Source organism: Mytilus galloprovincialis, chromosome 1 (genome assembly GCF_965363235.1).
Source record: "Mytilus galloprovincialis chromosome 1, xbMytGall1.hap1.1, whole genome shotgun sequence".
NCBI lineage: Eukaryota > Metazoa > Mollusca > Bivalvia > Mytilida > Mytilidae > Mytilus > Mytilus galloprovincialis.
Window position 1 is genome coordinate 98,598,733 of NC_134838.1, and position 23,272 is coordinate 98,622,004.

The 23,272-nt window shown below is 32.4% G+C and overlaps 1 protein-coding gene across 9 annotated transcripts in view; it reads right to left on the reverse strand.

Annotated features, from left to right (window-relative positions):
• LOC143046671 (cAMP-dependent protein kinase catalytic subunit alpha) overlaps positions 1 to 23,272 on the reverse strand; it is an 88,230-nt gene that overhangs the window by 15,592 nt on the left and 49,366 nt on the right. For 4 of the 9 annotated variants that reach the window (XM_076219794.1, XM_076219800.1, XM_076219822.1 and 1 more), the window contains 2 exons: positions 6,641 to 6,702; positions 673 to 801 (listed from right to left, as the gene is read on the reverse strand). In XM_076219794.1, the coding sequence (XP_076075909.1) occupies positions 673 to 801; positions 6,641 to 6,702 (191 nt within the window). Of the gene's footprint in view, positions 1 to 672; positions 802 to 6,640; positions 6,703 to 9,272; positions 9,431 to 10,077; positions 10,217 to 18,886; positions 19,496 to 23,272 lie in introns of those variants that run through there. The other 5 variants (XM_076219810.1, XM_076219816.1, XM_076219788.1 and 2 more) reach the window with 4 other exon arrangements.

Genomic DNA, 23,272 nt, shown 5'->3' on the forward strand with positions numbered 1-23,272 from the left:
TTCTACTGTTATTCATAATTCAATAAGGGTTTTTATCAGAAATAAATACAATTAAGGGAATCTAAGAACAATTTTCTATTTTACAGTACTATTAATTTTTACTTTAAAGCTCAAAATAATTTGCTTTATTTCTGAAGGCTTACAAATATCTCTCAAGAAAAATAGACACTAGTTATTAAATCTTATTTGATATGTCCTCAGTCTAGTCTAAATCATTTCTAGAAAAGCCCTCAGATTATTTGTTTAAATGAAACTTTGAATTTATGGATATACAAGAAGTAAACAACTTATATAAAGGAAGATGTTTTCAATTAAAAAATCTGGTCCACATGATCAAATCCCATGAATCCAGCAGTCATTGGTATTACATGTGCAGTGGCCGATTCAGAAATTTTTACAAGGACTGGAGGGGCCCACTGACTACCTAGGGGGGCTGCTCCATTCATGCTTCAGTAATTACCAAAATAATCATCCAATTTTTCCCAAAAAAGGGAAACCAGGAACCCCTGAAAACCTTCTAAATTCGCCATTGAATGTCTACATGTTTACTCCAGGTTACAGCTGAAAGTTCCAACAGATGAACAAATTTTGGCAGGCAACTGTCAAGCAAACGATTATGAGTTCTGTTCATATTCATCCCTCTTAAGTATGCGTAAATAAAGTGATACTTACTTTCTGTTTATCTAATATTTTCATGGCATAATAATTTTTGTTTGCTTTGTGCTGGACTAGCATTACCCTTCCAAAGGACCCTGTTCCAAGAGTCTTTATTCTGTCAAAGTCATCTAGACAGGCAGTGTTCTGAAATCAAGTGTTTACATTAAACAACAATTCTATAGAAGCATATTTCAATACATTGTATTGGCAAATATAAGACTATGAACTTTATATAAGGACAACACAACCCATTTAAGAACTCATTTTTAAATTGTTTGTGCTCATTTAGTTAAAGTTAGAAACTATGGATAAGGACCCTTGAAATTTTTCCATTTATAAAGGGGCATAACTCTAGAACTGATTAAATGATTCCACCAAAATTCAAACTAAATTTGTGTTTTGTTGTACATAACAAGCATTGTGTATAAGTTTCAAAACATTTGGTTGAGGCAAACTTAAGTGAGAGAAGGGAAACAAACTTCGGGAGGTACGAACGGAATATCTGTATGTACATTGTACAAACAGATGAACAAGGGTAAAACTTAATGCCCTCTCTGCTATGGCAGGAGCATAAAAATAACCACTGACTTCTGACATGAACATGTGGTTGGGTTCAACCTTAGATTTTAGCTACCAGAATTAACCCGGAGTCTTGAGAAAACAGGTTTGGCAATACAGTATAATTAATGCAATTAATGATAAATAAATAGGACAATAAAAAAGTATTAGTGTAATTTATTTATTATCAATAGCATTAGTCATACAGTGAGACAGGTGTTTATTAACCTTTACTACCCATGATGGTCTTGCAAAGTGATTTCAAATCCTCAATGACCAAAGGCCTGTTCTAGTGGTTTGAATTTCATTTTTCCTGTCATCTTTTTAAAACAAGTTACATTCAACACACTAGATATTAACAGATTCCCTGGGTGTGGTGTTACTTAGCATAACATGCACTAACTCTTCTTGATGTACAACAGATTGATACTATATATATCACAAAGGAAGTTATTTATATACACCAAGTGAGAGCTTGGCCTTCTCAGCTTTCCAATTAAATCAATGTCAATTTCAAGAATAAGAAGAGGCTGCCCTCAGGAAAAATCATCAAATCAATAACATATATTGATAATGTAATTTGCATGTTCTTCCGTGTGTATACACCTCTTTTCATATGCAGCTGTTTATTTGACATTTTGTATATGAGATGTACCTTTACAGACAATAAGCTAATCATATTTACTAAGGAAATTTTCACAAACCCTTCTAACAATGTCTAAAGATAGGAACTGATTATACATATCCATTCTGCAAAGTTCAGTTAAAAAGGTCAAACTTATGTTACTATAAATACAAAATTTCACCATCACAACTGTAAATCACCATCTCCAAAAACATTCTACTATGGAACAATAAATTGATGGTCTCTAATTATACTTTAGAGAACAGCCCGGATTTTCCCTGATATTCAACATTGAAACCATGTAATTGATTGTTTATACAAGCAATTAAATGATTAAGTTAAGTGCTTCTATCACAGTTGGTGTCCACTGATGTTATCAAATGAACACAGATGGTTAGCTGGTCAAGATTATTTAATTTCCATATCCTCTGCACTAAATACATTTTATATTCTTGTGTTGTCTACAAAAAATTCTCAGTCAAGGTATTTTGAATGAAAAAAAATTTACTTTAAAAATGCATTTAAATAATATATAAATTTAATTTTTCTTTAGGATTTCTGCAGCTAATTTGGAAATGCTATGATAAATAATTTTTAAATTTAGCAAATTTGATATTTTTCAGTATTATATCATTATCAATAGGGTCCAGGACCAATTCAGTCTATCTTATCCCAAAACTCTTCAACTTCGTACTTTATTTCGCTTTTTCAACTTTTTTGGATTCGAGCGTCACTGATGAGTCTTTTGTAGACGAAACGCGCGTCTGGCGTATATATACTAAATTTAGTCCTGATATCTATATATGATGAGTTTATTTATCATAGTCCTTCGTAATTAATTCCATTTTCCATTTGCATATATTTGAAGCTGGAATATTTATTGAAGGATACATATTTCTTGTTAAAAAAGTTTTTATGGAATACATTTTTTAGCATTTATTTTGATTTTTTTTTTAATTCTCACTTGCAAGCTAAAATGTAGTATATTTATTGTGTGTGTATATTTAGAATGTAAATTTTAAAAAACTGGTCTGTGTTTCTACAACTAACGGAGGTGTTTCGGTTACGGTCACATATCATCATCTGGTGGTATTCCTAACCTATATGTTTCCTTTCTTGTAATACTTAGAATGGTTCGAATTTAGTTTCACTTATGGGGATTCTCCAGAGGCGGATTTAGACCCCCCCCCCTTTTTCTGGGAGAAATTTTATTGATTAAATAGGGAATCACTGAAGCCTGACTGGAGCAGGCCCCTCTAAGGAAGCCTTTGTGTACTCAAATAACTATATTGAAATCAATCAGGTTCAGGACCAATCCATATATTCTTCATTTTAAGGCTAAAATATTACCTAATTCTGTTCACGTGCAAATGTGGAGTGGACACACATACCTTTTTATTTTCCACTGAATAGAGGGGCAATATGTAAATACACCACATTTATTGTTATAGTATCGCATTGAAATGAGTGAGATCAAACGCTTAAAATAAGAGAAAATAAGTTGAAATATGAAATAAAATTGAGAATGGAAATGGGGAACGTATCAAAGAGACAGCAACCCGACAAAAGAGCAGAAAACCGACGAAGGCCACCAATGGGTCTTCAACACAGAGAAAAAATCCAGCACTTGATGATGTTTTAAAAATGAAAACTAAGCTCAACAAGAATGTGTCCACAGTACACGGATGCCCCACTTGCACTATCATTTTCTATGTTCAGTGAAACTAGGGTAAAGATTCTAATTTGACATTAAAATTAGAAAGATCATATCATAGAGAACATGTGTACTAAGTTTCAACTTGATTGGATTCCAACTTCATCAAAAACTACCTTGACCAAAAACTTTAACCTGAAGCAGACATAAGGACGGACGAACGAACGGACGAACGGATGCTACAACCAGAAAACATAAATCCCCTCTCCTATTGTAGGTGGGGCATAAAAATAATAAATAGCTGCGCCATGAGCTAGAGCGCATGATAAGCCTAACGGTTTTCAAGAATACAGTTCAATAACTTCTCAATATCATACCAGAAATTTTATGAAAAAGGGGGGTTATCTTAATAGATATAGATCAGTCAACAAAGTTTAACAAAAAATGGTCAAAGCACTTTAAGGTTATTGTCTGAAAACTAGAGAATCACTCCTTTTCATGAATAAAATCCCATAACTCGGAAATGTGAAATCAAAAATTTATAAAAAGCGAAAGGGAGATTTTTACATAAATAAGGCCGTTAGTTTTCTCGTTTGAATTGTTTTACATTGTCTTATCAGGGCCTTTTATAGCTGACTATGCGGTATGGGCTTTGCTCATTGTTGAAGGCCGTACGGTGACCTATAGTTGTTTATGTCTGTCATTTTGGTCTTTTGTGGATAGTTGTCTCATTGGCACTCATACCACATCTTCTTTATTTATATTAAATAAATAGATAAAAACAATTTACCAAAGTTTCATAATAACATAAAGCATTTTTGAGTTTTTCTCCAAATACTAGAAAATGTTAATGTCTGACATGTTAAAGAAGGACGGACAAAGATATACCATAAGTATTCCTTTAATCAGGCGTATAAAAAGGGGGAGGGGTGTTCTTATCCCTAATTGTCTTTGCTTCATGAATATTTTATATATAAACAAAAATATTAAGGAGATTTTGTTTTATCATTAAATCAAGTTAATCCGAATAAAAATGTGAAAATTACAAAGAGAATATTCATTTTTTTATCAAAATTAATCTTCAAAATGACGTACAACATCAATTCAACATTTTAAAAAAAATGAAAATTAATAAAAAAAAATCTTTATTTTATATTCCTTTAACTGTATTTGAACATGATTGATTAGAAAACAGTGACTTGATTGTCAAAATCTTATGAAGAATATACACACATAGATAATGTTACATGTAGTAGAAATATTTATTCTTCAAGAAAAGACAGAAAATGCCAAAATTTTACTTTCTTATCAGATAATCTATGTGTAACATCTGTGGTCAGTTTATTGGGAAGAGTGATATATAAATTACAAGGACTTCAAACTGTGAAGGTAATCAGTTGTGAAATTTGAGATTCCCTCAAATCTGAGGGCATTCTTCGGGCTGTACTATAAAGTAATTACTTAAATATATAACATGCAAATAGACTCTCTTCTGCCTTTTTTTTTTTTTTTTTTTACATCAAGACACTTTGCAAGCCTGACATCTTATAACAAACCACACTTTAATGAACTGGGACCCCTAAAGTAAAATCAAAAAATTTCGAGACACGTAAAGTAAAAGAAGGCCAATTATTTTCTTCAGTGGTGTAATGATGAGCTTGTTTTGATGTCCATGTACATGACCATTCTAACACTGATTCAATACCAGAAATAGTGAATAATGTCAAAGCAACATGTAACAAAACAAAAAATATATATGTTCTCATAATACCTTTACATTTTCTCATGCTGAGTAAATCTAGTGAAATTTAAACTGATTCATTCCTTTCTTTTTCAACAAAAACAAAAAAAATCTTTCAAATTTCTTGTTAATGAGCCATCCAATGCAATGTTACTAAAACAAGTAAGTCTGTTTTGATACATGTAAGTCCATTTGGACTACAAAAATTTGCATATACATTTGTATGCCTGTTTCCCATCCTTTGCCACAAAAAAAAGTTTGGTAGGTCAGAAACGTGTATTTTTTTTCTTTTTTCATTTTATATTTACAAATCAAAGAAAATGACATGTTTTCTTCATGTCTATTTCCTATTTATACTTCATGTCTGGTGATTCATGCATGCACGCCCAAGGAAACTTAAGCAATGACTTTCTATGATTTTGAAGTTCAATGACCTTGCAAATCTATTGGGACATTTATAAAGACTATTTTTAACCTAAATTTAAATTAATGCACTAATTTTTTGTGTGTACATTAACATTTCAAACTGTTCATTTGCTTCATTAGTCAAATAGATTGTGTGCATGTATCAGAATCAAGCTTTATATCATCATGATCATGGAAGAATGTTTTTATAACTGCCCAAATTCACTTTTGTGTTTAAAAAATAATAAACTTCCCAAATTTGTTTTCACTTTAAAACTAAATGTCAACAGTTAACACCTAAAAAGTTGACCAAACAAGCTTCTTTCATGAATAAACCTCCTAACATTTGCAAAGACTATGCCAAATTAATATGTATATGTACACTTATACCGATACTTGTATCTCACACTGAACATATGCAAAATAGGATTCCCCCTCTACCTATATCCTCTTTTTCAATTTGGTAACTTATTTCTTATAACTTTTAAGTAGTTTGAGCCTTCACATCATCAGTCACCAATGCCATGCAAACAGTATCTATTAATACTGTCTACAACCATCAATGTGGGCCAGTCATCATCCAAACATATAACTTTACAGGACATTTTATACCAGTGTATATACATTGTGTATAGAGAGTCATCAAACAGGTCTATGATAAATATGCTACATGTTTAACATACATGTAAAATGTACAATGTACAGCATGGTCTATATGCAAATGTAATGAACTGATTTTGCCACACAAAAAGTTAGCTTCACACACAGTATAATAATATATACATGTATATTTTGTTCCTACAATTGTATATTTGCACAAATATACTAAATGTAAAAAAAACATGAGCCCCAGTATGATTGCCTGTGCTACATATTTCCACTACAGATAACAGAGCAATGAACTAGGATGTAACGCTAAATGCATATTCACTATTTACGTAACCAATTTTTGGATCATTAACTTTGCATACTCAGTATGATATTACTTTATTATACATACCATTTGTGGGTGATCCCATTTCTGTGTGAAGTCTTCCTTGGCTTTTGTTAAAAATTCTTTGACTGTAAAAGAAATAAAAATGATACAAGTTGAGTGTCAGATATGAAATTACTTTTATACTGTGTGTTAGAAGTCTTAGTAAGATCATATACATAAATTACTGTTAAACTTGTATTGTCTGTCCCTCTGTAATGCATACATCGAGGCCTACATTTATACATTTAGAACCTTAATACTAAAGTTATGTTTTTTTTATGGTCAGTCTACCTGATCACAAGGACGATCTTTATATACAGGGTAAATTGTAATGAAAATGATTTGTACAGTAATCTGCACAATGAATTATAATAACAATCAAAAGTTAAAATTCTTGTCAATTCCAAGTTTCTGAAATGCTTTTTAGTTTAATGCATACTCCCATTTTCCAGCCTTAACTATCCAATGAATCTAACTTTATCACTAAAAATAACAGAATTAATGACTAAAACAACAACAATAAAAGAAAGCAATTCTGAAAAAATAATTTATCTTTAAAACTGATTGAAACAAGGAGCTACTAAACATTACATGTATATATACATATAAACAGTCAGACCTATATTAAAATGAGGGTCACCTTTAGGACAAGAGAAAATTACCTTATCATAATAAAGCTTGAGGTGACCTTTGAATTGAGGTTCAAATCATTTAAATGCATAGGTATTCCATACTAGCAGGTCAAGAATGGGGTCTTCCTGACAAAACAGGTTTATGCTTTATAAAAGTAGCCTATATTCCAGGACGGACTGTAATTATAGCTAATGAAGATAATGAATTAAGCCCAAAGTGTATTGTCAATCATGTCTTTAATCTGAAAAAATATTTGTTTACTAATGTTCTGATTATCTACTACATCATAACTTTTATAAGCAAACAAGAATATTTTCAGTGGCAACATCATTGATGCAGTCCTTCATTCACTTGTGAAAAGCAAAATCATTTTGACCTGATGAGTTTAATACATCTCGACCCCCTCATCTTCAACTTTTCATTTAGAGGTTAGAAATCCAATCATTAATGTACATGTAGTACTGTAGATGTTTTTCTCCTTCTTGTGAAAAAACATTGTTTTGTACATACATGTAGTTTGTTGTATTTGATAATTTAGAAAACATCAAGAGATTCCAATATGTAATAAACAAATTTGTCAATTTAATATCTCTTGATTATAATCATCAATAATTGGCCTTTATCAGAATACACATCAAGTATACAGAATAAAAATGGTTGTAATTTGTACTAATGTGTAGGTAAAAATATTCATATACATGTACAGGACTCTGGTAAAAAAATAATTCTACTGTCAGCACAAATACTTTTGGGAGAGGACTTTCAGAACCTGAAAATTTCCTTTTCTTCAAACCGAATAAAACTGTCATATTAATTGCAATGTTTACATTAATATTTTCAAAAATAAAATGTTATTTACAAAGAAATACTAAAACTCTATAGAATATAAATCTGAATCATTCCTTATTATCTATCAAGAAAAGTCACACTTCATATTGGTTTAATAAGAATGTAACAGTATAACAACGGAACAAAGTTTATAACTACATGTATGTAAATTCAACCTAAATAACATGGCTCATTTTAGAATTATCATTGTTACTACTAGGACATGACACCCAAGAGATTATCAAACATTTCTTATAGACTATAAAGTTCTGCATCAAAAACAAAAACTAAATGTTCTAACATTTTCTAAGATTAATGTCGGTCTCCAAAACAAAATCTAAATGTATCTTAGACTTATGTTTTGGTTTTCTGACACACACAAATGTTTAACCCTGCAAGTAAAATAAAGATTTGCTCATCTACAGAAATTTTGCACATTATAAAATTATAATTGAACATTTAATCATGTAAACCAAACATGTACACAATGTACCCTTACCATTCACATGTAGCCAATGAACTTGTTAGACATGACATACAAGGTGTCCACTAGACCAGAGACTCGTAACCGTATTAATTTGGCTATGTATGGCAATAATAAGCATTGCAAACTAACAGAAGAATTTTCATATTTTGTAATAAAATTTATTATAAATGTATCTCCTACAAGAACACCACATATTACATAAGAATATAATGTAGTAATAAATATTTGACTTCAAGCCTTTTTTTATTTTATACTGAACAGTAAAGGATTACATGTAATTATGTTGTTTACTTTCTTTTTTATACATATGCATTGATATGGGAGCATTAAGAGGTATAAGTTTTGTGGAATTTTTCTTCCAAAATACATTCTACATGTATTGGCTATGGTCAATCCTTGCCTCTTTATTACTGAACTATATATGATATGTATCTGTAGGTATCCAGCACAAGACATCAAATGTTTATCATAATAAATGTAAAATTTAAGTGTTCAATATCAAATCAAAAATAACAACTTGATAAATACACTGATCTGTAAATAAATTACATGACAACATTAGTTCATTATCAAGACCAATATTATTCTGTCTAACAGGTCTATGTAAAATTATTTGCTGCAATAATATACATTTTTACTGTCAGTAGTCAGCAGATACATATAACTGAGTTCATTGCCTTCAATATTTGTCACAAAATAATTACATACCATTCTCTGTTGGATCCCCTTTCTTTGCAGTAGCTGCATTCCCCATTTCCCTTATTTATATCTAACTGATTTATTTGATGTAGCTCAATAAAGATCGTTTTCAATGTGAAACTGAAATCCAGTTCATTCGGCCATTACAATATATTCACACACATTATACACTATGCGCAGTAATTCGCATCAGTAATCAATTGCTGCGATTAATTTCAATTTGTTTTGTAAAAGAATGAAATTATCAAATAAAAACTATGTTAACGTCAATTTTGCAACACATATACAGGATGGAGGTTATAAAGTCACTTGAACCTCACAGTAGGTTATGAACTATATTTTAACGCGGCGGAATTTCCAATATAAACATAAATAATGTACGAGTTGAATACACATCATGTAAACCCATCAATAGGGATCAAGGATTTGTACGCTCATTCAGCGTTAAGAGCTTTAAAATTGGACAGTTTCTGTGATAAAACGAAATTATTAATTGATTGTAAAGATTAGATATTGTTGCTTCCTTATGATTTTTTTGAGAGCAAGAAAAAAAATCCAATTTTATTTTATTCGACAATTTGTCACAAATTTTTGAAAACCTTTTTTTTTTCGGAATTCCTATTGCTTTGGTTTACATGTTGCTAGTATACTGTTGTCCAAAACAATATCATAGTTTTGTTTTTACACCATGATTGAGAAGCCAAGGTGTCTGGCAAAAATCCCCAGCAGAAAAGGGTGAAAAGTACACGTCTCAAGTTTGTTCTTTGGCATGCCTTGTTTTTTAGATAACTAAATTACTCTTTAGGCTTATTACAGAATTTAGTGGAATCATCATATCCTTCATCTTCCGTAGACTTCTTGGGTGACATTTTATAGTAGACGAGAGACCAATACAGAATAGACCGATGCTGATTGCAGAGTTTCAGAGAGTTTTCTTGCAGACGAATATTGTCAGTCAGCTAAACTTCTTCGCCGAGGTTGTACGAGATTAGTGTCACGTGAGACCGAGCGTACAGAGGGTCCATAAAGGGCACCCGTTTTCCAAACTTAAGCCGGATCACGTTCAATCCTATTTTAATTTGAACTTATATAGCATCCAATCAAACAAACTATGCTTCCGATTTTAATTATTTCCATTTTCCAACCTGATGCAACCACCAAGACTTTCAAGCCCTCAGACATCATGTGAGCCTCTCGTGGGGTTTTTGATTATATGATTACATGGCCGATTTAATAGTGAATTTCTTAAAACCAGACCAAATATTTTATGATTATTTGATAAGCTATGACTATATTTTTTTATATATATATTTACCTAAAATGTGATTACCTGAACATCCCCTGAGGGGCTCAACTGTAATAGCACCATGCCGGACGGCTTGAGAATGGACTCTTTTTTTTACTGTAACCTGCAGACAATTGTGCATTTTTGGAACACCACCTTTAATGTCCTTTAATGGAATGCATCTGAATGGGGACAAATGATTGGAACACCCTCTATCCTGGACTGGGTCCACCCCTGGAAAGTCGGACTAATCAAACTGTATAGACCAGGGGAAAAGACGGACACAACGAAAATCGTGAAATTTTGATAATTTGTATCATTTTTTCCTTCTAGATTAACCTGTAAACAAAGCAATTTATTTCAATTTCTGGGATGGAACACTTGTTGTCTTCTGATTCTAGTGATCACTAGTACCTTATCAAACTTCACCAAAATTGACTTGAACCATATAGTTCAAATAACTTATTTATCACAAAACCAGATGCTCCGCAGGTCGAAGCTTTATACGACCGCAGAGGTCGAACCCTGAACAGTTGGGGCAAGTATGGACACGACATTTAAGCTTGATACAGCTCTGACTTAGGATTGTGATTAAATAGTTGACACCAACATAGGTTTCTGACACAGAATGAATGTGGTCTAAGAACTTAAACTTAAAAACTTAAAAATTTTAAATTGGACATTTACCTATTATGGTCCAATATCCTAAATCTAAATACATGGTTAGATTCAGCAATCATAGAACCCCAAGAATTCAATTTTTGATGAAATCAAATACTGTTCAATTTTAGACCCTTTAGACCTCAATGTGGACCAATTTGATAACCGGGCCCAAATATTAAAAATCTAAATACATGGTTAGATTCAGCAGATTGAAGAATCCCAAGAATTCAATTTTTGTTAAAATCAAACTAAGTTTAATTTTGGACCCTTTGGATCTAAATGTAGACGAATTTGAAAACAGGACCAAAAATTAAGAATCAAAATACACGGTTAGATTTGGCATATCAAAGAACTCCGATAATTCTTTTTTGATGAAATCAAATAGAGTTTAATTTTGGACCCTTTTGGCCCCTAATTCATAAACTGTTGGGACCAAAACTCCCAAAATCAATCCCAACCTTCCTTTTGTGGGCATAAACCTTGTGTTAAAATTTCATAGATTTCTATTTACTTATACTAAAGTTATTGTGCAAAAACCAAGAAAAATGCTTATTTGGGACCTTTTTTGGCACCTCATTCCTAAACTGTTGGGACCAAAACTTCCAAAATCATTCCCAACCTTCCTTTTGTGGTCATAAACCTTATGTTAAAAATATAAATAGGCATAGTTGAGTCTGTATATATTATGTTTAAATTTGATTGGAAGTTATTTACATTACTATTTCACATTTCCATCGTACAATATGCAAACAAAGCAAACAAACTAACCAAAGTCTTGCTTTACATGCATTAGGAAATAAGCTCTATTTAAGAGAAAGTGTAACATATGGCAAGTTATATTTAACACATGTATGACTTAAGACAGCGAAAAAGGACTGATATGTATTACTTCTTTATATAAGCAAGTTTAACCAGTTTTCTCCTCTATGCCAGGCCACTAACGTAACCTTGGACAAATGAAAGAACCCATGTATTTTTTAAAATGATAAACGACCCTAGCTGCATGATATCATGCATACAAAGGCTTCAGAAGATGGCTTCACTACCTGGTATAAATTGGACAGGAGGTATATTCTAAGACCCACTACACAATATGGCATTGTTGTAGCTAAGATAGATAAAATTTAACCGAATGGATCAGCGACACCATGGTGATGTGGAGTTTGTCAATAGAAATATTCAATAGTTTGACTCGACACAAAGCATTCAAATTAAAGTTTAAATGAGGATACCAGACCTTTCAGTTGGACCTTCTTTTTTATGCAACGTTGGTATAAAAATCTAGTATCTTTTTCCATTAGAGCGAGGCTTCAACTCTTATATGTCACTCTCTTTTTTTTTTACATAACAATTTTGAAAGCAAATGCACTCAAGTTTACAAGCTATAAGTATTGACATTAAAATTATATGTTACTTTACAAGTATTATAAAGTTTCAAAAAAATCAAAGGCACTATAGTGTCATGAGTGTTTACAAATTTAAATTATAAAGCTATAAATAAGTGATAAGTCTTATGAAATAAGAAAAGACAAGAAATGCTTCAGTAACTTTGAAAGGTAAAATTTAAATGTAAATTTAAAAATAGGTATAAATTCTATATAAAGATTCAAATCAATTTACATTAGTGGGGCCCCTAGTGAAGGATAAACGATACATACTTTATTATAACATTAAATTGCTTTATATTGATTTCTAAGTGAAATGAATTCTGTTTGTACTTTGGTGATTTATTTTACTCTTGGTGGCTGCATTAGCCAATGAAATACCGTACCGTGATACTTATACTTAATTAGTCTCTTAGGCAAAGATGATATACACCGTGGGATGTCGTCGTGTGAATCTTATTGTGTTATATGTCTACTTTTGATAAAAATGGAGTTATATCCAAATGTTATGGTCAATCTCCTTATACAACTATAGTTCCAGATTTCTACGGGTTAGAAAATCAGCCTACAAGTTTTTGTCAGAACTACATTGTTCTATCTCCACATTCCCATTGGCTTATACATCTAGTTATAGTTCGGAGAAAAATATTTTTTTAGTGTATCGCAGTTATATTTCGGGTAATTCTGCTGTAAAATATAATTGTTAGCAAATTTATCTTTGTAGAACTATGCTTAAATGATTTGCATGGCTAAAACTCAATATATGAGCAATTCTTTACATTATTAAAATTATAAATAAAGCTTACAAATTCATGGTCTATCTCCTACAGAAATATATGGATACATTTCTGAAACAAAAGTTTTTTAAGTGGATGCTTTTAATCATCTAAGCTGCTTGTCTATATTGAAGAAAAACAAAACAATAAAAAAATGAGTTTCTCTTTGTGCATGTAGGTAAATTTTATTCCAATATAACTTCGTATGTCTCAGTCAAGACAAAAATTAAAAGATATTGTGTTTCTTAACTTTAACTTCAATTTTTACCAAATTGGAAATACATCATTATTGGATTCGCATGACGATATGTCTCCCGATCAGGGACAAACCTTTTCTATACTCTGATCGGGGTTTAGTTTCTAATTTAACTAAACTTATAGCAGCGATTTAACCGTATGGGGTCTTTTTACACAATTTCAAAAACTCTTAGTTAGTAAAGTTCCAAGTGAATCTATATCATCATATTCAATATGGTCTATACAACATGTAAAAATAAACTAAAATATGACAGTCATTGACAGTGAAAAGTTGTTTACTTTTGCAACGACAAATTATAATTTTTTTTTTAAATCAGAAGAGAGTTTCTTCTAATCAATTCCAATATCTGCGTTAATTTTGAGCAAATCTACCTATATAAAATCGAGAATGCAATTGGGGAATGTGTCACTTGAAAGAGACAACAACCCGACCAAAAGGCAGACAACATATATACTCTTGTAAGTGAGCGATGTGTACAAAATGAAAATGACCAAATCTGATAGCTAAAGTTCCGTAACTCTACTTGTAACGACAGATCAAACATATTTTAAAATTGAAAGGAGCTTTATCGCGGCCGTCAATCCAAATGTATGTTAAAAACTTCAAGACATCCGTTGACTAACTACCAACATGAAGAGGTAGGTTAAGAATATAGTAGAATCTATCGATATAGGAAAGATATTAATCATATTTTGCTCTCTCCTTTAAAACCAATGGTTTTTGGTTTAAATGATATATTATGTATTTCATTTGTTCTTAAACACTTTTCTTATTCGCCAATTTAAGTTCCCGCAGAAAACATATTTTGCGGGCTATCATTATGACAGATACCTGAATGTTTTTTGATTTCTTATTTTTTATCGCGTACAGCAAATTGATGTTTGAGTTTTCCGATTGCCATTGCATGCATACAATGGATTTTGTAATCGTGACGGTGTATAGCAGATTGTGATCTATGTAACTGGGTACCTGTTGCATCTGTACTTAAGTATGAAAGCCAGTAACATAAATGGCCGTGATGTGAGTATAAAAACATCTCATAACAAGAGTGCACACGCTGAATGTCTCGCCTTCTTTACTAATCATTTATATTGTATTGATAGTCCTAAATATAAAGTTTATCACAACTGTCACATAAACTTAGACATTCTAAAATAAACCAAGAAAACTAACAATGACCAATGAACCATGAAAATGAGGTCAAGGTCAGATGAACCATACAAGGCAGACATGTACAGCTAAGAATTCTTCCATAAAACAGATATAGTTGACCTATTGCTTAAAGTTTAAGAAAAATAGACCAAAACACAAAATTTTAACATGGAGCAATGAACCGTGAAATTGAGGTCAAGGTCCAATAAAACCTACCTGACTGACATAAAGATAATAAAACACTTCCATACACCAAATATAGTTGGCCTATTGCATATAGCTCATATGCATCAGCCACGAGGAAGGACTTAACTCAAAGTTGTTTTTTCTATAATGGATGTGATGCTGCTTCTGGTGCATGGTCAATAATCACTAAACATACAGGTTTTGATATGTGACTACATGTATTATAAACTCAATTTATATTTCATGTTTTTTGTCAAACGTATTTCAATTTTAATTTTTGTTTACTGTCTATTGCAATTGTGTGATTAAAAAAAAATCAAAGTACTGATTATGCCCGTAATGGGTCCACTATTGGAAATAAAATATATCTTATCTTATCATATCTTATAGTATTAGAAAAAAGACCAAAACTCAAAAAGTTAACTTTGAACTGAACCATGAAAATGAGGTCAAGGTCATATGACACCTGCCAGCTAGACATGTACACCTTACAATCATGCAATACACCAAATATAGTAGATCTATTGCATACAGTATAAGAAAAACAGACAAAAACACAAAAACTTAACTATAACCACTGAACCATGAAAATGAGGTCAAGGTGAGATGACACCTGTCAGTTGGACATGTACACCTTACAGTCCTTCCATACACCGAATACTAGTATACTAGACCTATTGCTTATAGTAACTGAGATATGGACATGACCACCAAAACTTAACCTTGTTCACTGATCAATAAAATGAAGTCGAGGTCAAGTGAAAACTGTCTGACGGGCATGAGGCATATAGTTATCCCATTACTTATAATAAGAGAGAACTGAACATTACAAAAAATCTTAACTTTTTTCCAAGTAGTCACTGAACCATGAAAATGAGGTCAAGGACATTGAAAATGTGACTGACGGAAACTTCGTAAGATGAGGCATCCATATACAATGTATGAAACATCCAGGTCTTCCACCTTCTTTTAAAAATATGCTTTTAAGAAGTTAGCTAACGCCGACGCCGCCGACGTCGCCGGATCACTATCCCTATGTCGAGCTTTCTGCGACAAAAGTCGCAAGCTCGACAAAAAACCAAAATCTGTTTCATTGCCGCACTTTGAAGTAACAAGGAGTGGAAACAATGATAGTCCACGCCTCTTTTAAATATATATGTACATATGAAATGCATGTCGAGTCATTGAGATCAAAGTCTACCTTATTCAAATTTTAATGTTGACCAATGGAGTATGAAAACGATGTTAAAGTCATGCTTAACATCAGACATGTAAATATAACAATGATTCCATGGACAAAAATAGTTGACCATTGACTCCTGCATACTGTAACTGGAGAGATCACTTAATTACGAACACCAAAGTTATTAATATTTAACGAACCCCGAATATGAGATTAAAAATAACGACCATCATGTCAGACCGAAAGTTCATCACGCAATTTTACTTTAACTTAAATATGGTTTTCCTATTGGCCTTGGTTTTTTTTACATCGTTGGGTTGCTGTCTCGTTGACTTATACCCTACCATTAATATATGGTCAAAGTCGAGCGAAAAAAGAAAAAAAAGGAGAACATATCTTCCTGGGGTCCATTTATATTTTCTTTATACAAATTGGCTTTGGCAGGTGTAAATTTTAACTGCTAATGCAACACAACTGATAATTTTCGAATATTTACTTATTGAAATTTTCTTCCTAATATAAAGAAGGTGTAATTCCATTTACAAATTTGTATACCAGAATATATATCTAATTTTTTATATTTTTCTCAATATTAATCCATTTTAAACTTTGAAATATTATTTATGTCGTGGATTTAAGACGAACAATTACAGTTAGAAATGATTCTATAAAATATCGAATAAAGGGTTGACTTTTTACAAGCACTTTTTTAGAAACTGACCTTGAGACGAACACGTTACGCTGATCGATAAACCCCAAAAATGAGATCAAAGCGGCCAAACGAGTCATATGTGCCTTTCAACGCTTAATTCTGAAGCTCAAATATGAGTGGATATAAAAGAGAAGATGTAGTATGATTGCCAATGAGACAACTCTCCACAAGAGACCAAATGACACAAAAATAAAAAAAAAACTATACGTCATCGTACGGCCCTCAACAATGAGCAAATAGCCTGTTTGTTATAAACTGGTACAAGAACCTGAACACAAAGTCTTTACCCTTTCAAACGAACAATGAAAATTAGGCCAAGGCCAGGTGGTTAACTAGTAAGATCGACCGTATACTTAACATTTCAGTTATAGTAAATGAAAAACTGACCTAAGTCATAAAAAACACCTAACTTGATCAAAGAACACTAAATATATGATCAAGGTCAAGTTTCAGATAGACTACTAAACACTGATTCCATAAATTTAGCTGAATTATTACTCAACAGAACTGGGAAGTCCACTTCATAATGAATATGGATCAATGATCCATGAAATAGAGGTAAGATGTCCCCTCAAAAATGTTATTGGACCTTTAGAGCGCAACGTGTATATGTTCCTGAACCTTCACAGTGGAGCGCCACGTGTGTGTGTGTGTGTGTAACTGGACCTTTAGAGCGCCAAGTGTATATTTTACTGGACCTTGAAGCACCACGGATGTGGTACTGTAACTTTGTAGTGTGTACGTTTACTTGTGTCACTAAGTCTTTAGATATTAACGTGTGTGTGTTACTGGAACTTTATAGCGCCACATGTACGAGTTACTGGACCTTTGGAGCGCAACATACGAATGTTACTGAACCCATGGATCGCCATGTTTGTGCTACTGGATACTTGGAGTGACACGTGTGTGTTACTGAACTTTTGGAGTGCCACGTGTGTGCGTTACTGGACGTTTGGAGCACCTCGTGTATTTGTTAATTGACCATTGGAGCGCCAAGTGCGAGTCAATGAACCTTTAAAGCGCCACGTGTATGTGTTACTGAACCCTTTGAAACAATTATTTGACAGTCTGAATGTTGGCTGTGGCAATACTTTTGTACTTTCCATTATATCCTTTTGATTAGTAGCAGCCCAAATGTATCGTCATTCATTTCTATGGACTTTTTCTCGGAAAACTAACTTTTATACTACATTCAATTTGTGTATATTATTAATAATTTGTTCTTGTCCTAAAAATACAAAATTTGTTTGCTATCGGACATGGGCAAATAATTTCCAATATGTTGAGGAACAAAACGTATTTTAGAGGAGATGTTCTTTCAAAATGAGTATTTTGTTTTTCAGTTTTCTGTTTCTTAATAGCAAATCCTATTTATTTCACCTGTGGACAAGGTGAGCTAAAATTATAAATTTAACAATGAAATCTTTCCTAATGAGTCGCAATGATGGGACCACAGAAGATAGACAAATGAATGGATATACATTTTGTACAGCGCCGTAGGGCAGTATTACAAATGACAGCATTATCTGAAGATGCTAAGCATAATAATGAGTTAGTGACTATATTTTGACCATGCAGGTAGCTTTAAATTAGAATATATTTTGTTGATTAAAATTAATATTATCAATAAAAGAAGAAAATATTTTGACCTTTTTGAAGATAAATCATGTTTATTTATATATTTTAAGAAATTTTCTTCAACCCCGAACCCCCTCGTTCGTATGAATACTGATCTACATGATTGTATATTATTACAATACTAGAATTTGAATTGAATATGCAGATTTTCAATGTTGACAAAGTTTTTGAATAGTTATTTATTTTCTGCATGAAAAAGAGCCGTTTCCATACCGTTCTGTGTTTATCTTTTTCACGTGTATCTTGATGATATCTAACAACCAGATGTGTGCAGCTTGAAAGTACAAACTGATTAAAACGTGTGTAGTTAAGAGAGAAATAAAGAAGCGCATGAACTAACCTAATTTTAAGCTGTATTTATGAAGTATAAAGTTTTTAACTTACTGTCCCACAAGTAGAGGCGATGAAGTTCTCTTTTCAAACGTTCATCACGAATTCTATTGGTTTCACGCTGGTCATACTTTCTTAAACTAAAAGTTCTATAACCCCTGTCTCTCCTGAGAGGGGGTAGTTCTCCTCCACTCCCAGTTCTATTCCGAATTTGTTCCTGGTTTTGTTGTTGTTGTTGAAGCTGTGCTTTTCTTTTCTTTTCAGAATCAAACAAGTCGAAGAAGAAATCCATTTTTACACAAAATATCAGATTACCGTAGAATTTGTCACACACTAAAACTCCTTAAAATATCCTTAAAGACTCATTGTTGTGTACACATGAAATCTGATCCATGCGAGTGCATTTCAATCCATTCATACAAAGTACATTTAAATATTTTTAGCCTATTTTCCCATTATTTGTTTCCAAATTTAGTGTACACATGGTAGAATTCACACATAATGTTTTAACCGCACTATATATAATGATAAATTACTGCGTACAACAGAAATAAATGTATATTTCCACTGTGATTGACAGCTAACAAGTCAAATTATTCACCCTTCCATTCCAAGACGTTTGTCCTGCCTGCCTTAGGATGGTCTTTTTGTAATAAGATGCGAACCACGATGTGTAATTTATAAGTTTAAGATATTTTGTTTACCATTCAAAGTGGCCTAATTTTCAAAAGTTTACGCATGAGTGTCGTCGGGATTTGAAAAAATACGCATGGCGTGTTGTTGGGACAGTTGTTTCATTCACCGTATTTCTGATTTAGTAATTAATTCTAATTTTAGACGAGAAAATCACTTGTAAGGTTTGTGTTTAGACGAATATATCATCATTTTATCGTTACCTATGAACAACATATATTGAAATTTAATATTTAAGTTTTTTTTTCTCAGGTAAATGACAAATTGATAACAAAGCACATAAGAGGCACCTGTAAAGGTATGTTCTATACTTGTCTACTGCAAAGCACAAAGGATTTATTTGATATCTACGTGTGTCCTTCATTTTCAATAAAACTAAATCTGTGTTTGTATTATATAACAAACCATATACATATTATAATTCTTAACCCTGTCAGATATAGATTTTGTTTTTTAATATTCATGTATTTTGAGTTTCAGTCGTCTTTTAGAAAAAAAATAGGCCCAAGTTTTCATGAGGCTAAGCAACTTCTGTAATGAATATTTGAAAGCTGCCTGTCCGAGGCTTTATTTTGAAACAGAAAGACAGCGACCCCAAAAAAAAAGACCATCTTCAACATCATCATGACAAGTGTCTATACTTGTTGTTTATCTCATTGAGTTTGGAAAAGTGCTGATTAAACTTATTAGAGGATACCAAGATCTGCCATCTGCACAATAAAAAAAATTGAGAATGGGTCTATGGGACACAGATGTTTCTCCCGGTTGCATAAATAACGTTATAAAGGGACACAACTCACAAATGGTAAAAGTGACGCCACCCTAATTTTGAACTTGGTCTGAGTTTTGTGGTAATATTTCATAACATTTGATTGAGACAAACTAAAGTTAGAGAATGAAACCAATTGTGGTACGTACGAACTCGATTGGGTACGGACGGACGTACAGATGCACAATAATAACACTTAATGCCCCCCCCCCCCCCCCACTGCGGCATAAAAATGGACAAAATCATTAAAATATAGTTAAAGGAAACTACTGACGTGGCACACGGATTGCATATGTTCACTAAGCAAATAGTTCTTATCTAACGAAGTTGTATGGAATGAGACTGACACACGGATAGTACAGTTTTACATATACAATGTACTTGGGATGCTTAACTATCTATCGTTGAAGGTCGTGTGTTAACTTGAGGTCTTCTCAATAATTTGCAGCTTTTACACGAGATGAAGTTGTTATTTCAAACTATCAAACGTACCAAACTAAATGATTAATCCACAAGGTAGTATCTCTATAATTCCAATAGGCTTGACTGGATAATAATGAGCTCTATAACATTTAATGGTAAAAAAAAGATCGCACACCAGTCCGTCGAGTTTAGCCCTTTTCGACTGATTTTTACAATATGTGTTCTATTGTTGTTCAGTACTGTTACACCACTGTCCTGCAGTTTATGGGAGAGCTGAGAGTTCACAAACATGAGAACTCCTTTGTTGCTGTAAATATTCAGGATGCAGTTATCCATTAGTTGTTGTAGGTTGCTGGTTGCCTTATTTTTTTGTATGTTTCTATGTTGTTTTTATCATTAGTCAAGTCGTTGGTTTTCTCTGTTTTCGTATTACGGAAGTAGTGCACCAATTTGTTCGTAAACACCTTCCAGTAATTCAAAATGTTGAAATAGCTCCTTGAAAACTATATATTGCCTGTAGACCCCATGCAGACGCTTTCGGGCTCAAGTTATATAACAATGAATGAATATTTTAATTTACCAAATATATCGAATATATTTGAAAATAATTTGTGATTTGATGAAAGCGCTCCAATGCGAAAATCTGTTTGTGCGATAAAGAGAAGGTACGTGTATGCTTAAAACATATACTAGTATATAGTCCCACTCCTAACGTTTGTTTTCGTAGGTTCAATTTTTAAAAACACTTATTATTGGAAAAAATACATCCATGTGAACGCATTCTATATTTGCATTTATATACTCAGTCTACTTTATACACGTGTTTAGATGCACGTGTAAATTTTTACTATGTGAACGACCAGGGCTTTACATTGTTGGGCTTAATATCCGAAGTAAAAACATGTATACAATTGATTTCTGATGGTTCTAGTCCTGTATAGCTATTTAAAAATACCACAATGGGTTCAATTGCAGTATAATACCGCAAAGTTGCAGACCTAACACTGTTGGTCTCAAATTTTAGTGGTGGTTATCCAATAGAGAATACCTGTCAAAGAGTTGTCGCGTATTGAGACGTATACAATATAAATATTCAAGGTAGTGAATCATCACCAAAAAATATACAGATCTTTAGATTAATATAATTAAGAAGTGTGAAAAGTTTGGAGCAATAATCTATTAAGGTTTTTAAGATACGGTGCTACAAGTGACCCCCCCCCCCCCACCCCGTTTTGTTTTTTACAAAAACTCAATAAAATCTAAAATAAAATTTTGAATCATCACCAAAAAGTATACAGATCTTTAGATTAATATAACTAAGAAGTGTGTAAAGTTTTAAGCAACAATCATCAATCGCTTTTTTAGAAACGGCTCGACATGTGTAACACCCCCCCCCCCCCCCTTTCCTGTTTAAGTTATAAGTCAAAAAAACAGTGCATGCAGATGATTGGCTCCTGTTGAAGAAAGAAAGTTTTTTTGGGTTAGGTTTCAGACGAAATTTTTTTTTACATCAATTCAATTTATTCATACTACAATGTTAAATTCTTTTCATACTTGAACTTTGTACACAATTTTACCATTAATAGTGCACACAAGGTCGGCGTTGTTTAGCAGTATAGATATTTGTGAGTACTACCACTGATATCTGAGTGTAAAATGGCAGGATTTCCTTATCAACAATTAAAGTGCGAATAGCTTGCTTTGTCATATTATACTGTGCAATAATACTGATACTAATCAGTAAAAGAACTTTATGAAAGGATTGTCATTTTGAATTTATGTTTCTTCTTCTTCAGATAAGATAGATAAGATATATTTTATTTCCAATAGTGGACCCATTACAGGCATACTAGTAATCAGTACATTGATTTTTTATCACACAATCTTCATATATAACTTTTGATATTCTAGTGACCGTATATAAATAGTGGATGTTGAATACTCGTAAAAAGTAAATGTCACAACGCGTGTCCCTTGCTGAACATCGTATGGTTTTAGCTGCTTACAGATAATGGCGACCATCAAGAAGCTGATTATACTTATTTGCAGTTTTCGGTTGCAATGTTATTTGCGTAAGCCACCATGAGTTTATCTCTATCGACATTTCTGATGAAAATAACTTAGTAAAATTATACTAAGTTCTATGGTCTAAAAAAACAACCAAATGATCGCAAACAGGAATTATACCTTCGTAAACGATGTACATCAAGGATTTTCTAGGGAATGATTGAAATCCTCTTTGGAACTATTAATATATCTGCAGTGTTCATAGCGACCTGCTAGTTGAAATTTAAGCACGTCCAATACCGGCAAACTTCTTATGTATAATGTACACAAAATCAATAATTCTGATAAAGATCTGATATTTTTTTAATCGGATGCTATTAATAGACACATTTATCTTCAGCTTGTTAATCAGTGCAATCTCTGCGAAAGTTATTTTGTTATTTGTTATGGTGTATTACAGGTCGACAGGTACACTACCTGGCGAACCTCCAGACACGTTTACAATCAAAGAGAGACTACTCTTGTGAAAATACTGAATATTTTATTCT